This window comes from Bos javanicus, chromosome 5 (genome assembly GCF_032452875.1).
Source record: "Bos javanicus breed banteng chromosome 5, ARS-OSU_banteng_1.0, whole genome shotgun sequence".
Lineage (NCBI taxonomy): Eukaryota > Metazoa > Chordata > Mammalia > Artiodactyla > Bovidae > Bos > Bos javanicus.
Window position 1 is genome coordinate 23,121,743 of NC_083872.1, and position 12,727 is coordinate 23,134,469.

Here is a 12,727-nt window from a genome sequence, read left to right on the forward strand (position 1 = left end):
ACATCTCTTTGATTGTCTCTCTTGTTTTCCCAGTGCCTGAAACACATTTTTAAAGAACACATGGCAGAAAACATCCTGTCACCAACCAACAGACACCTTCTCTATGAAGGAAAACTGACTCTTGCAGGTAAATAACTGCTTCCTTTACAAACCCAACATCCTTGCTACCTTGTAACTTGTCCAACTGTGGCTAATAGAAGGGTGGCAGGAATTGCATTTGCTTGTGCCAAGGTGACAGCAGATGTGAATCAGAGAGCATCCTGTGGAGTCACACAGACTCCAGCTTGATCAGACCACAAGGTGACTCTAAAATGGGGCAACTGTGTATCTTATAAGACTGAAGTCCAAGTGAAGAGCTTAGCTCAAGATCTGGTGGTGGTGGTGGTCGCTAAGTTGTGTCCGACTCTTGCGACCTCATGGACTGTAGCCTGCTAGGCTCCTCTGTCAGTGGGATTTTCCAGGCAAGAATACTGGAGTGGGCTGCCATATTCCATCTTCAAGCTCAAGGTCTGGAATCTGGTAAACACTCGGCATCAGCTGTTCCCACCCTCACTAAGTTGGACAGTCAGACTGTCAGTGTTGACTGAGAATCTGTTATATAACACACTTTGTGCTGCACAGGATTGGAGGATAGAGAATTACTATTCTGGATAAGCCTTTCCCTCGAGTTGAGAAGCTCTGCCACAGTAAGCAGCCCTGCAGTCTGAATCCGAAAGCGAGCCCAATGCTGGAGTACCCCCGAAGGGCTCCCTGTGGCCCGTGGGACTGGAGGGGGTCTCTGGTGAAGAATAGAAGGATGTTAGGTCAGTGGAAGGACATCCCAAATGAAAAGCACAGCACGAGAAAAGGCTTGGAGACAGAGGCCGCCTGAACGAGGAGGCTCCCCCATGGTTAGGAGGGTGTGCCCGAGCTGCCAGGCTCCCTTCCCAGCTCCACCTCTGCTGCCTCTGTGACCTGGGGCCTTGGTCAGCATTCTCCCCACGCTGCAGTTTCCCCTCTTTGCTGTGAGGATTTCAGTGAGCTAATGGATGTTGGTAGCTCTTGAAAGAATAGTTGGTAGAGAGTCAGCGCTCAGTCAATATCATGATCAGAAAGGGCTGCCCAGCTGAAGTAAGATTTGCTTTCATTCATTGATTCATTGCTTCACAAAATCTCGATTGAGCACCCACAGTGTATGAAGCCCTGAGGGATGTGGGATTGCATGTTTATAGCCATCTGAGATCTTGTCGGCAGGGGGTGCTGGGCAGTAAGTCCTTATTCAGTACACATCTGTTGAGAACCTGCTCTGTTTTCAAGATAGTGTTAGATGTCAGCTTGGGACATAACCCCTGCCCACTCAGGAAGATAGACACGCCCAATGTTTCACAGCAAAGGAGTTTTGCGTGCATTTTCTCCTGCCAGTGAGTTATGCAGAGAAGTTACATTTAATCCCATATCACAGGACAAATACAGGGAAGTTCCATAACACATTCAGGGCACTTGGCAAGTTAATGGCCACATTCAGACCCAAGCCAACAGGCTGCCTCAGCCTAGCTGGCTTCCAGAATTTTAGCGACTGCCTTGGAAGCCACAGGGATCCAGCAAGGAAACTGCAGAGAGCAGGAAGCCACTGAGTCCTCACGCAGGGACATAAGGTTAAAAATTATTGAAGAATGAGCTCCAAAAAGCAGTATGCAAAGTGGCTGGAGGAGACAAAGCAGAGAGACCAACCTGAAGGCTCCACAGCGAAGCAGGTGAGGTGGGAAGAGCCTGGGCCTTTGTTTTCCAACCATTCTCCACCTGCAGACGCCCCTGCCCCCACTTGCCTTTGAGGAGATAACAGTTTTACACCTTCTTTAATGTCATTTACAATTTCAGAAATAACTAGATCATTGTGACAAAGCCAAATCCAACCAAAACCTAAAGTAAGGAAGCGAAACACAGTTCTGTGTACAGTCTTATGACTTTCCCTCCAAAATTTGGCCTCCGCCTGGAATTATCAGAGATTTTATTTCACCTCTTCCCTGTGTCCACCAACTTCCCCAACACAGTGAGTTGCACTAGCCTATCCTAAAATGTTAGAAATGGGTGTGGATCGAAAAGGAAGACCTGTGTAAATATCAGTAACACCAGGCTCCTGCCTAACAGTATATGCTGTTAGTCAGGTTTCATCAGAGGGGGAGGTGTCATCATACCAAATTTAGTCACTGGGACTTTGACTCAGAGCTGGCAAGGAAGTGTGGTGGGGGTAATAATATTAGAAGAAATAGGATATTGTTTTGAATGGGCAAAGCACTGGACCAAGACTTAGGGGCTTTAGCACCAATGGTGGGCTTTGGGGAAATTGTTTAAATTTCCTTAATCTCTTCTGTAAATGTTGGTGATGACAATGGTAATAACAATGATAACAGTGATACCTACTACTAATACATTTCAGAATTTCTTCTAGCCCTAAAAACTGTGGTGTTAAGATTAAATAAATGCATTTTCTCATTCCCAGAAGGTACAAGTTTTTGTAACTTGAGAAGTTTAACCAGCTTCCCATTGGAATTCATGCCGGCACATAACCTTCACAAATGCACTGCTCCCCACAGATTGGAGTTCCTAAATAGAAAAATGAGTGACGTTCAGGCCAGTATGATGGCTGAGTAGCTAGCTGTGGTACCTAGAGAGCATTGTTCCTGCTGCTGCAGAACTGGGGCGAGTCGGTGGTGCTGCTCCGTCCCCTAGCGGTGCGATGAAGCGAAGTGAAAGCCGCTCAGTCGCGTCCGATTCTTTGCAACCCCGTGGACTGTACAGTCCATGGAATTCTCCAGACCAGAGCACTGGAGTGGGTAGCCTTTCCCTTCTCCCAGGTATCTTCCCAACCCAGGGATCGAACCCAGGTCTCTCACATTGCAGGCGGATTCTTTAGCAGCTGAGCCACCAGGGAAGCCCAGCAGTGTGATGAGAACCCCACAGTTCAGGCTCTGTGAGAGGAAGACCTAACCGAGTCAGAACCGCACAAGTTAGTAAGCCTCAGAACTGGTGTTACCCACAGCTTCAGACTCCTGGGATAGTAAATATGAATACTCTAGGCCTACAGTGTCCCTCTTTAGTCATCCTTTTTCATAATCCCATATTTACTTTAGCACTGTCAGTTCTTGAATTCATCTCAAATCTTGTCTGTGTTTATTATGTGTCTGCTTTTATTAAATTAAAGCTTTTATTAAAGCTCTTAGAAGGCAAGATTCTGCCTTAATCATTGATGCACCGTGGTGCTCAGTGTTTGTTGGCTGCTTGGAAATACATGCGCCAGCTTTCCTTGTAGCTGAATGTGACCAAGTGACTAAATTCTGCCTGCATTCTAATTCATATCCCATTGGTCAGAATTTAGTCACTTGGTCACATTCAGCTACAAGGAAAGCTGGCGCATGTATTTGTTCACAACTAAAACTTGGAAATTTCATGACTACAAAATAAGAATTGTTTTTGAGAGACCACCGGCAGTCTTTTCCACAGCCCATTTTGCCAAAAGGAGTTTCTAGTAGAGATGGAAAACACCTAAAAAATATTCAAGGATAATTCAAGATTGAATAAAATATCTAATTTCTCTTCTGGACAAATATAGGAAGTATCTTTCCTCTAAACTTAAAGAAGGGGAGTGTTAGATATTGTATCTATTAATTTAACCTTAGACATTGTATTTCCAGGGTATATAAGAAAGAACTTCTAGAATAATATAAACAAATAGAATAATAAAAAATATTTACTTGATTTTTTGTATATTTCAAGTGCCGTCACATCACCCTCTGAAAGGACTACCCTTTCCTCTAAAATCATTTAAATTTAACCATTTCTTTTTCTAATTTCTAAGGGATAGAGTTAAATCCAGAAGGGGAGCGATCTCTCTAATATTTTTCTTTTCTACTGCTGTCTCCTTCTTAGGGAAAAGCAGAAAAGCCTATTTGCCTTTAGTTATCATCAAAAGTGAAATTAAGAAAAGGTTGTGAATATAAAGCTACATGAAGACTTTAAACGTGTATAGACACATTGCAAAACTTGAGAAACAAATTGTTTTAATGACTCTCTTAATCAGCTAGGGCTGCCATAACAAAATGCCACCGGCTGGGTGGCTTAAACAGGAGACGTTGATTTCTCACAGTGCTGGAGGCTGGAAGTCTAAGATCAAGTTGCCTGCTAATGTGGTTCCTGGTGAGCGCTCTTTCCAGCTTTCTCAGCGTCCATACGTGGCAGAGAGAGCCCGCGCGTGCCTTGGTGTGTCTTGGATGACATTCACCCTGCCAGACTGGGGTCCTCCCTTAAGCCTTCATCTGACCTTAATTAGTTCCTTATTCTGAGTACACAATGGGGGTTGGGGCTTCCGCAAAGAATTGAGGGGCTATGCAGTTCCACGGCAATGACAAAGTGCCTTTTCTCTAGTAATGTTTCCCTTTGCCAGTGACAGCCAGATGAGTCAGAAGGCAAAAATGCTGGTGTCCTGTTGATCAACAGATGTGTCCTAGGCTTAGCTGAAACCACTACAGATATCACCCAGGTTATCTTAGATCCACATGAAATGCATCACTAGTATCTTTAAAGTTGGAAGTGTGAGCTCACACCAGGTCTCTGCTTTAGGGAGAAATCAGCTCAGTTGTAATGCAATTTTCTGACCCACGTGATTGGAGCCCCCTGAGTCCTGAGCCTCCTGCACCCAGATCCCTGTTCTATGTTGTTTTCTAAAGGGTTTCTTTGATTTAAAAAGAAAAAAAAAAACTTGCTTGCTATTTCCAGCCCCAATTTCATCTTCTTTCTTTCCTCAGAAAGCACAAGATTCCTAGATGTTTATCTGTTTCTCTTTGATGATTTCCTCTTAGTTACGAAAACTAAGCGCAACAAAAAGGTAAAAGTCTGTTGTTTTCTAAATAAGTCTGTTGAATGAGTTTATAAAAATATTTCTGAATAAGTTGTTAAAAAGAGAAAAAATTCATGTACTTCAAATCGGACTTTATCCTCCATAAAATGGAGGCATTTAAAAATACTGGCTTTTTCCATCATAGAGGTCTGAACTGAAAAACATCAGTAACAAAAGCAAGCCCCATTTCATAAGGATGCCAAAGGGTGTGTGTAGTTTTAGAATGACTCAAGCCCATATACTTTTGAGGTGAGTCCCAGAAGCCAGAGGACTTTATGCCTGGCCAGCCTCCACAAAAGAAATGAAGATCCTTTTGTCCACATCAGCCGTTTCCTCATCCACATTGTCCACCACAGTGAAAGCTGTCGGAGCAGGGCGCCTCTTGAAACCAAATGCTGCCAAATGCATTCTGGTTTGAAAGGGCACCTCCTTCCTGAGAAGGGATGATGTAGGGAGCTGCACGTGGGAAGGGGCCCCGGTCTCTCAGAGTCTACCTGTAATTAAGAACTGCAGATGCCAAACAGATGTACAGTTGGCATCTTGGGAAAAAGAGAGTCACCAAGGGCTAGAGCCACAAAGTCTCTTCTAAGACTAGGGATTTTTCTCTTTAGGTATTAATTGTTAGTACTGTTGTCGCTACTCCCCATTAAGCCCCGGGTCTCATGATCCACCACTTTCCCATTTCACAGTCTGTCCCCTGACTGATGCAAGTGCTTTCAGGAAGGGGCCTTTTCTGCAGCCCTTAGAGGTGGGAAGAGCTGCAGTTTCTCCTTGGCCACCAGAGATACTTAATGTTGTAACCCACTCACTCTTTTACTCAATAGCTAGCCTTACACAGATGTTAAGATCATGAGACTAGATCTCCCGGATATTTTAATATTCTAAGCTTCTAGATGGCATGTTGGTTTCTGTTGTTTGTTGTTGTAGTCGATGTCGTGTCCAACTCTTCTGAGACTCCATGGATTGTAGCCCACCAGGCTCCTCTGTCCCTGGGATTTCCCAAGCAAGAATACTGGAGTTGGGTTGCCATTTCCTTCTCCAGGGTATCTTCCTGACCCAGGGATCAAACCTGTGTCTCCTGCATTAGCAGGCAGATTCTTTACCGCTGAGCCACCAGGAAAGTGGCATGTTGGTTAGTTAAACTAAATAATTTAAGGGCCTATACGCAATAGAAAAAGATGGGTTTCCCACGCGCTAGTGGTAAAGAACCCGCCTGCCAGTGTAGGAGACATAAGAGACACAGGTTCAGCCCCTGGGTCAGGAAGATCCCCTGGAGGAGGGCATGGCAACTCACTCCAGTGTTCTTGCCTGGAGAATCCTGTGGACAGAGGAGCGGTCCACAGGGTCATTGAGAGTTGGATACAACTGAAATGACTTAGCTCACAAGCAATAAAATAGATACCCATTAATCAATCTGTGAATAGTTGATTGGTTGGGAAGGGAGTGGCTGTTGGAGATACTGAGAGTCAGTTTCAAAACTTGGATGACCTCCTGGTTTTAGCTGCCAGACTAGCATGTCTGAACAGGTCAAGCCCTGAAAAAAATCTCTGTCCCCTTCCAAAACCTGACATGAAGCACAGCTTACCTTCTCTTTACATAATGGCACAGATCAGAGCCCTTGACTCATTACTGACCATGTTATAATATTCTGCTTCCATGCTTCACAACTTGATTCTAAAATAAGGAATGTTACCTGTTTTAAATTCCCCTTTAAATTCTTCTGTCTGATAAATCTGAGAATTTTATTGACTTCACAGGAGCAGAAATAACCACCCAGAGAAGACATCAGGTGTCATTTATTTTTTTGGAAAAAGAAATAATGTTGTGTTTTAATTTCTCTTTGCTATTTAATGCACAAATTGCTTCATGTACATCACAATTTTTGACATCCTTTTTCTTTTAATTTAGCATATATATTCAAAACAATTTCAGCTATTTATAAATCATAAAGCATGGAATCTATTTATTTAGACTTTAGTGTAAGATCTCATAGAGTGGGCCCAGATGAGGCTCCTCTTTCTCATTCATTTAATTCAGTACTACAGAGGAATACTGGAAATAAAGATCTTTCTGGTGATGTGATGGTGATTTAATGTTTCCAAGTTATGGAAGTGACCATTTATTTATTCAGGTGATTAAACTTAGGGCTCAGAAACACTGTGTTTTAAATCACTGTGTACTTTGGGAAATGCTTTCAAGATCCTAAAAGAGTAGTAAGCTGGATTTCAAACAATTGTTTTTAAAAATCAGTTTATTTAAGGATGTGCTGTAAGTATGTGTGTCAGTATTTATTTCCTATTTTTTGCCTTATTTTCCTCCTAAATTTCAGAAACTCGGAGGCTCAGACCCTGGTCTAATGTGCCCTTCACTCACTGCTGAGCTGCAAACAGTAATCAGAGAAGGGGGTTCATGTACGGTAATTGACCAGCCCATTCCACTAGACAGATTGCTTGTCAGAGGTCTCGATCCACTCCACGTGTCAGGTACGTGTCTTACGGTCATCATTCAGCTCATCTCTGCCATCCCAGAGTTTTATGTTGGCTTTTTTTGATAGCAGGACATGAATCCAATTCAAAGCTTCAACAAAGATAATCCTGAGTTTCTGTGTAGTTAAATATCACCCATTCTACAAGCTAGTTATGGAAAGAGTATTGGACTTGCTTCCAACACTTGGGTGACCCAGCTCTGCCGCTTGCTAGCTGTGTGACCCTGTATGCAAGGTATTGGGTTGGCCAAAAAGTTCATTCTGGCTTTTCTGTAAGATCTTATGGAAAAACCTCCAAACTTTGTGCAATTCAATATGTAAATTTTCTAAGCCACAGATGTTGTTCAGTTGCTAAGTCATATCCAGCTCTTTGCAACTCCATGGATGCAGACGCCAGGGTTCCCTGTCCCTCACTACTTCCTGGAGCTTGCTCAGACTCATGTCCATTGAGTTGGTGATGCCATCCAGCCTTCTTATCCTCTGTTGCCCCCTTCTCCTCCTGCCCTCAGTCTTTCCCAGCATCAGGGTCTTTTCCAGTGAGTCAGCTCTTCGCATCAGATGGCCAAAGTATTGGAGCTTCACCATCAGTCCTTCCAATGAATATTCAGGGTTGATTTCCTTTAGGATTGACTGGTTTGATCTCCCTGCTGTCCAAGAGACTCTCAAGAGCCTTCTCTAGCACTCCAGCCCTACAAATTGAAATTCTTCGGCACTCAGCTTTCCTTATGGTCCAACTCTCACATCCATACATGATTACTGGAAAAACCATAGCTTTGACTGTATGGACCTTTGTCGGCAAAGTGATGTCTCTGCTTTTTAATACACTGTCTAGGTTTGTCATAGCTTTCCTTCCAAGGAGCAAGTGTTTTAATTTCATGGTTGCAGTCACCAATCCACACTGATTTCTGAGCCCAAGAAAATAAAATCTGTCACTGTTTCCACTTTTCCCCTATCTGTTCGCCATGAAGTAATGGGACTGGATGCAATGATCTTAGTTTTTTGAATATTGAGTTTTAAGCCAGCTTTTTCATTCTCCTCTTTCACCCTCATCAAAAGTATACATTAAATAAACAGGATGTCAATATACAGCCTTGTCATATTCCTTTCTTAAGTTTGAACCAGTCAGTTATTCCATGTCCAGTTCTAACTGTCGCTTCTTGACCTTCATACAGGTTTCTCAGGGGAGAGGTAAGGTGGTCTGGTATTCCCATCTCTTAAAGAATTTCCCACTTGTTTGTTGTGGTCCATGCAGTCAAGGGCTTTAGTGTAGTCAATGAAGCAGATGTTTTTCTGGAATTCCCTTGCTTTCTCTATGATCCAACGAATATTGGCAATTTGATCTCTAGTTCCTCTGCCTTTTCTAAATCCAGCTTGTACATATAGAAGTTTCTTAGTTCACATACTGCTGAAGCCTAGTTTGAAAGATTTTGAGCGTAACTTTGCTAGTGTGTGAAATGAGGGCAATTGTATGGTAGTTTGAACATTCTTTGGTATTGCCCTTCTTTGGCACTGGAATGAAAATTGACCTTTTCCAGTCCTGCGGCCACTGCTGAGTTTTCCAAATTTGCTGTCATGTTGAGTGCAGCACTTTAACAGCATCATCTTTTAGGATTTTTAATAGCTCAGCTGGAATTCCATCACCTCCACTAGCTTTGTTCATAATTCATCTTGATAAAATCAAAATAATATCTTCCCCAGTTGGTTGTCATGAGAATTAAATAATGCAGGTAAAGCACTCAATAAATGATGACTGTTATTAGGTCTGTTAATCATTTTAGTACCAATGCTGTTGTTAAAGCACTGGTAAACCAAGATACGCTAGGAAAGCCTAAGATATTTTACTTCAATTGCTCTCTAGAAAAATACCAGAAATAAGCATATAAATATGTGTATGTACATACATACACACGTGTATAGATCAGAAATATATATTTTTGTTTTTCAAGCATTTCCTGAGAACCAGGCACTCTGTAAGTGTCTTGGAGTCACAAAGATGGAGTCCTCAGAACAATGAAAGATCAGTACATCCTGTCAGGAAAGCCCTGGGTCTCTGAGGGACTTGAAGGACATCTTGGCTGACTGTACTGAGTGGGAGGCAGCAGTGTTCGAAAGGAAGCAGGCCTCTTTCTGCCTTGGGTACAGGCTCATAGGAGACCAGCAAAGACAGCAGGACGAGAATGCCTTCCTGCCCCAGGAGGAGAGGAGAACAGGGAGGACAGTGCAAGCCCTGTAGCACCCACCGCAGCGGCCCTGGGCTAGCTGGTCCCTAGTCATCAGCAGGGGACCAGCCTATACATGGCACAGCAACATTGCACCGTGAAGACGCCAGCGGTAATAATAATAGCCACACTGTACATCAGTATGTTATGTAACTGGGTTGCATATTTGAATGTTTAAATCCTGAATGTATCCAAACTCTCCCCAAGAGCAGCCGGGCTCCAGTGGGGTGGGAGGAACCTGCATCCCAACTAGAGCCTTCTGCTTCCCTCCTGTTTTACTTAGGAGAAATAGAAGCTTTGCTGAAAAACAACTAGGCAGGCCTTAAGGCCTCTTAGATTAGAGGCCAAAATCTGCATAAACCAGAGAGCTTTCCTGAGCGAGCTTAGAACGGGGCATCTCAGAGGGACACAGCCTTCTTTCTAGAGTGGCCATAGTTAGAAGATTCTGCTGGGATTTATGGATGTGAGCAGAGGAAGGCGTGTGATCCCCCAGCAGGAGAGGGAAGCAGCTTGGGCTCAGGTCAGCCTCAGCCCCGCCAGACAGCTGGACTCTGTGGGAAACCCGGCATCCCAGGATTCCCTTAGGAGATGCATGTGTTATCTTTTGTATTCCTTTTTTTTCTTTCTTTTTTAAATAAAATCAATACCTTTTTAAAACCATACTTCACCATGTTTTGTTACTTTTTGTCACTATCATTTCATTTTTGTTTTTAAATATTAACATTGGTCATTATTTTACCTGTTCAGATACAGTGTCTGAGTCAGAAGAGCTGTAGGGTGAAACAGAATAAAGTCTGAAAAAAAAGGGATTGCGCTTTGAAGTGACAGAAACCTAGTTTCACATCCTGGCTGTATCATTAACAAGCTGTGTGACCTTAGAAAAATACACCTAATCTGTGTCCTCGTTTGGCATTAGTTGACTTTTTAAGTTGAAGTGTAGTGGATTTACAGTGTTCCAGGTATACAGCAGTGATTCCATTTTACACACACACATTTTTCAGATTCTTTTCCATTATAGGTTATGACAAGGTACCAAAGGGTTTAGTTCCTGTGCTGTGTAGTGGGTCCTTGTTGTTTATGTCTTTTTAATTTCATTTCTCTTTGGCTGTGCTGGGTCTTTACTGTTGCATGGGCTTTTCTCTAGCTGCAGCAGGTGAGGGCTACTCTCTAATTGCAGTGTGCAGGCTCCTCATTGCAGCGGCTTCTATTGCAGCGCACAGGCTCTAGGGCAACCGGCTTCGGTAGGTTGCAGCATGCGGGCTCTGCGGTTGCAGCTCCTGGACTCTAGGGCACAGGCTCAATAGCGGCACTCAGGCTTAGTTGCCCCGCAGCACGTGTGGTCTTCCTGGATCAGGGATCGAACCATCGAACCCGTGTCTACTGCATTGGCAGGTGGATTCTTTACCACTGAGCCACCAGGGAAGGCCTCTTTATCTGTTTTATATGTTGATATAGTGGGGCTTCCCAGGTGGCACAGTGGTGAAGAATTCACCTGTCAATGCAGGAGACACAAGAGATGCAGGTTCAATCCCTGGGTCGGAAAGATCCCCTGGAGGAGGAAATGGCAACCCACTCCAGTATTCTTGCCGGGAAGATTCCATGGACAGAGGAGCCTGGCAGGCTACAGTTCGTGGGGTTGCAAAGAGTCAGACATGATGTTGATGTAGTGCTGTGTATCTGTTAATCTCAAATTCCTAATATATCCCTCCCTTACCTTTCCCCTTGATAATCAGGATTTTTTTTCTATTTCTGAGTCTGTTTTGTAAATAAGCTCATTTGTATCCTTTTAGATTCCATAAGAAATATTGTATTTGTCTTTCTCTGTTGAGATGTCACTTTATGTATCTCTAGGTCCATCCACATTGCTGTAAATGGCACCGCTCTTTTTTATGGCTGAGTCATATTCCAGTGTGTGTGTGTGTGTGGATCATTTCAAATTTTAGTTTTTGTCTTTTCTAGATATATACCCAGAAATAGGATTGCTGGGTAATTGTTAGTTTTTTAAAGAACTATTTTCCATAGTGGATGCAGCAGTTTACATTCCCATCAGTAGTGTAGGGGGAGCTCCCATTTCTCGACACCCTCTCCAGCATTTATTGTTTGTAGACTTTCTGATGATGGACATTCTGCCCTATGTGAGGTGGCACCTCATAGTAGCTAAGATCTGCGTTTCTCTAATAACGAGCGATGTTGACCATCTCGCCGTGTGCCCTAGGCCATCTGTATGTCTCCTTTGGAGAAATGCCTGTTTAGGTCTTCTGCCCTTTTTTTATTAGGTTATTTGCTTTTTTGACGCTGAGTTGTGTAAGTTGTTTTGGAAATCAATCCCTTATCAGCGGCGTCATTTGCAAATATTTCCTCCTGTTTTGTAGGTTGTCTTTTTGTTTATGGTTTCCTTTGCTCTGCAAAAGCTTTTGAATTTAATTAGGTCCCATTTGTTTATTTTTGCTTTTGTTCCCATTACTCTAGGAGATATATCCAAAGAAATATTGCTATTTTTGTCAAAGAGTATCCCACTTATGTTTTCCTCTAGGAGTTTTATAGTATCCAGTCTTTAAGTCTTTAATCCATTTTGAGGTTCTGTTTTTTTTGGTCTGTATATGGTGTTAGGTAGTGGTCTAATTTCATTCTTTTACACATAGCTGTCCAGTTTTCCCAGCTCGTTTATTGGAGAGAGTGTCTTTTCTCCATTATATATTTTTGCCTCTTTTGCTGCAGATTAATTGGCCATAGGTGCATGGGTTGATTTCTGGGCTTTCTGTCCTTTCACTGATCTGTGCGTCTGTTTTGTGCTGGAACCATACGTACTCTTTTGGTCACTGCAGTATAGTGTGGGGTCGGGGAGCACTGAGTCCTCCAGCACCGAGGTGGTTCTTTCTCAAGATTGTTTTGGTGATTCAGGGTAAGTTGACCTATCTTATAAAGTCGATGTGTGGTTTAAATGACAATAAGGAAAAAATACATAGCACTGTGCCTAGTGATAGTAAGTGCTTAATAAATGGTGTCAGCTATTGTTAATTATATTAGAACATCAGGGAGAAAAGAGCTACTCCTTTTTTTATTATCACCTTATTTTATCTTATAAGCCTCACCATCCCAGGTACTTTTGCTTGTGAAATCTTTAGTAGTCATATTACAAAACCAAACAGA

At 42.9% G+C, this 12,727-nt stretch overlaps 1 protein-coding gene across 1 annotated transcript in view; it reads left to right on the plus strand.

The window, feature by feature from the left end:
* PLEKHG7 (pleckstrin homology and RhoGEF domain containing G7) overlaps positions 1 to 12,727 on the plus strand; it is an 82,286-nt gene that overhangs the window by 65,231 nt on the left and 4,328 nt on the right. The window contains exons 12-14 of the mRNA XM_061415739.1: positions 34 to 127; positions 4,782 to 4,861; positions 7,203 to 7,356. Coding sequence (XP_061271723.1) covers positions 34 to 127; positions 4,782 to 4,861; positions 7,203 to 7,356 — 328 coding nt within the window. The remainder of the gene's footprint in view (positions 1 to 33; positions 128 to 4,781; positions 4,862 to 7,202; positions 7,357 to 12,727) is intronic.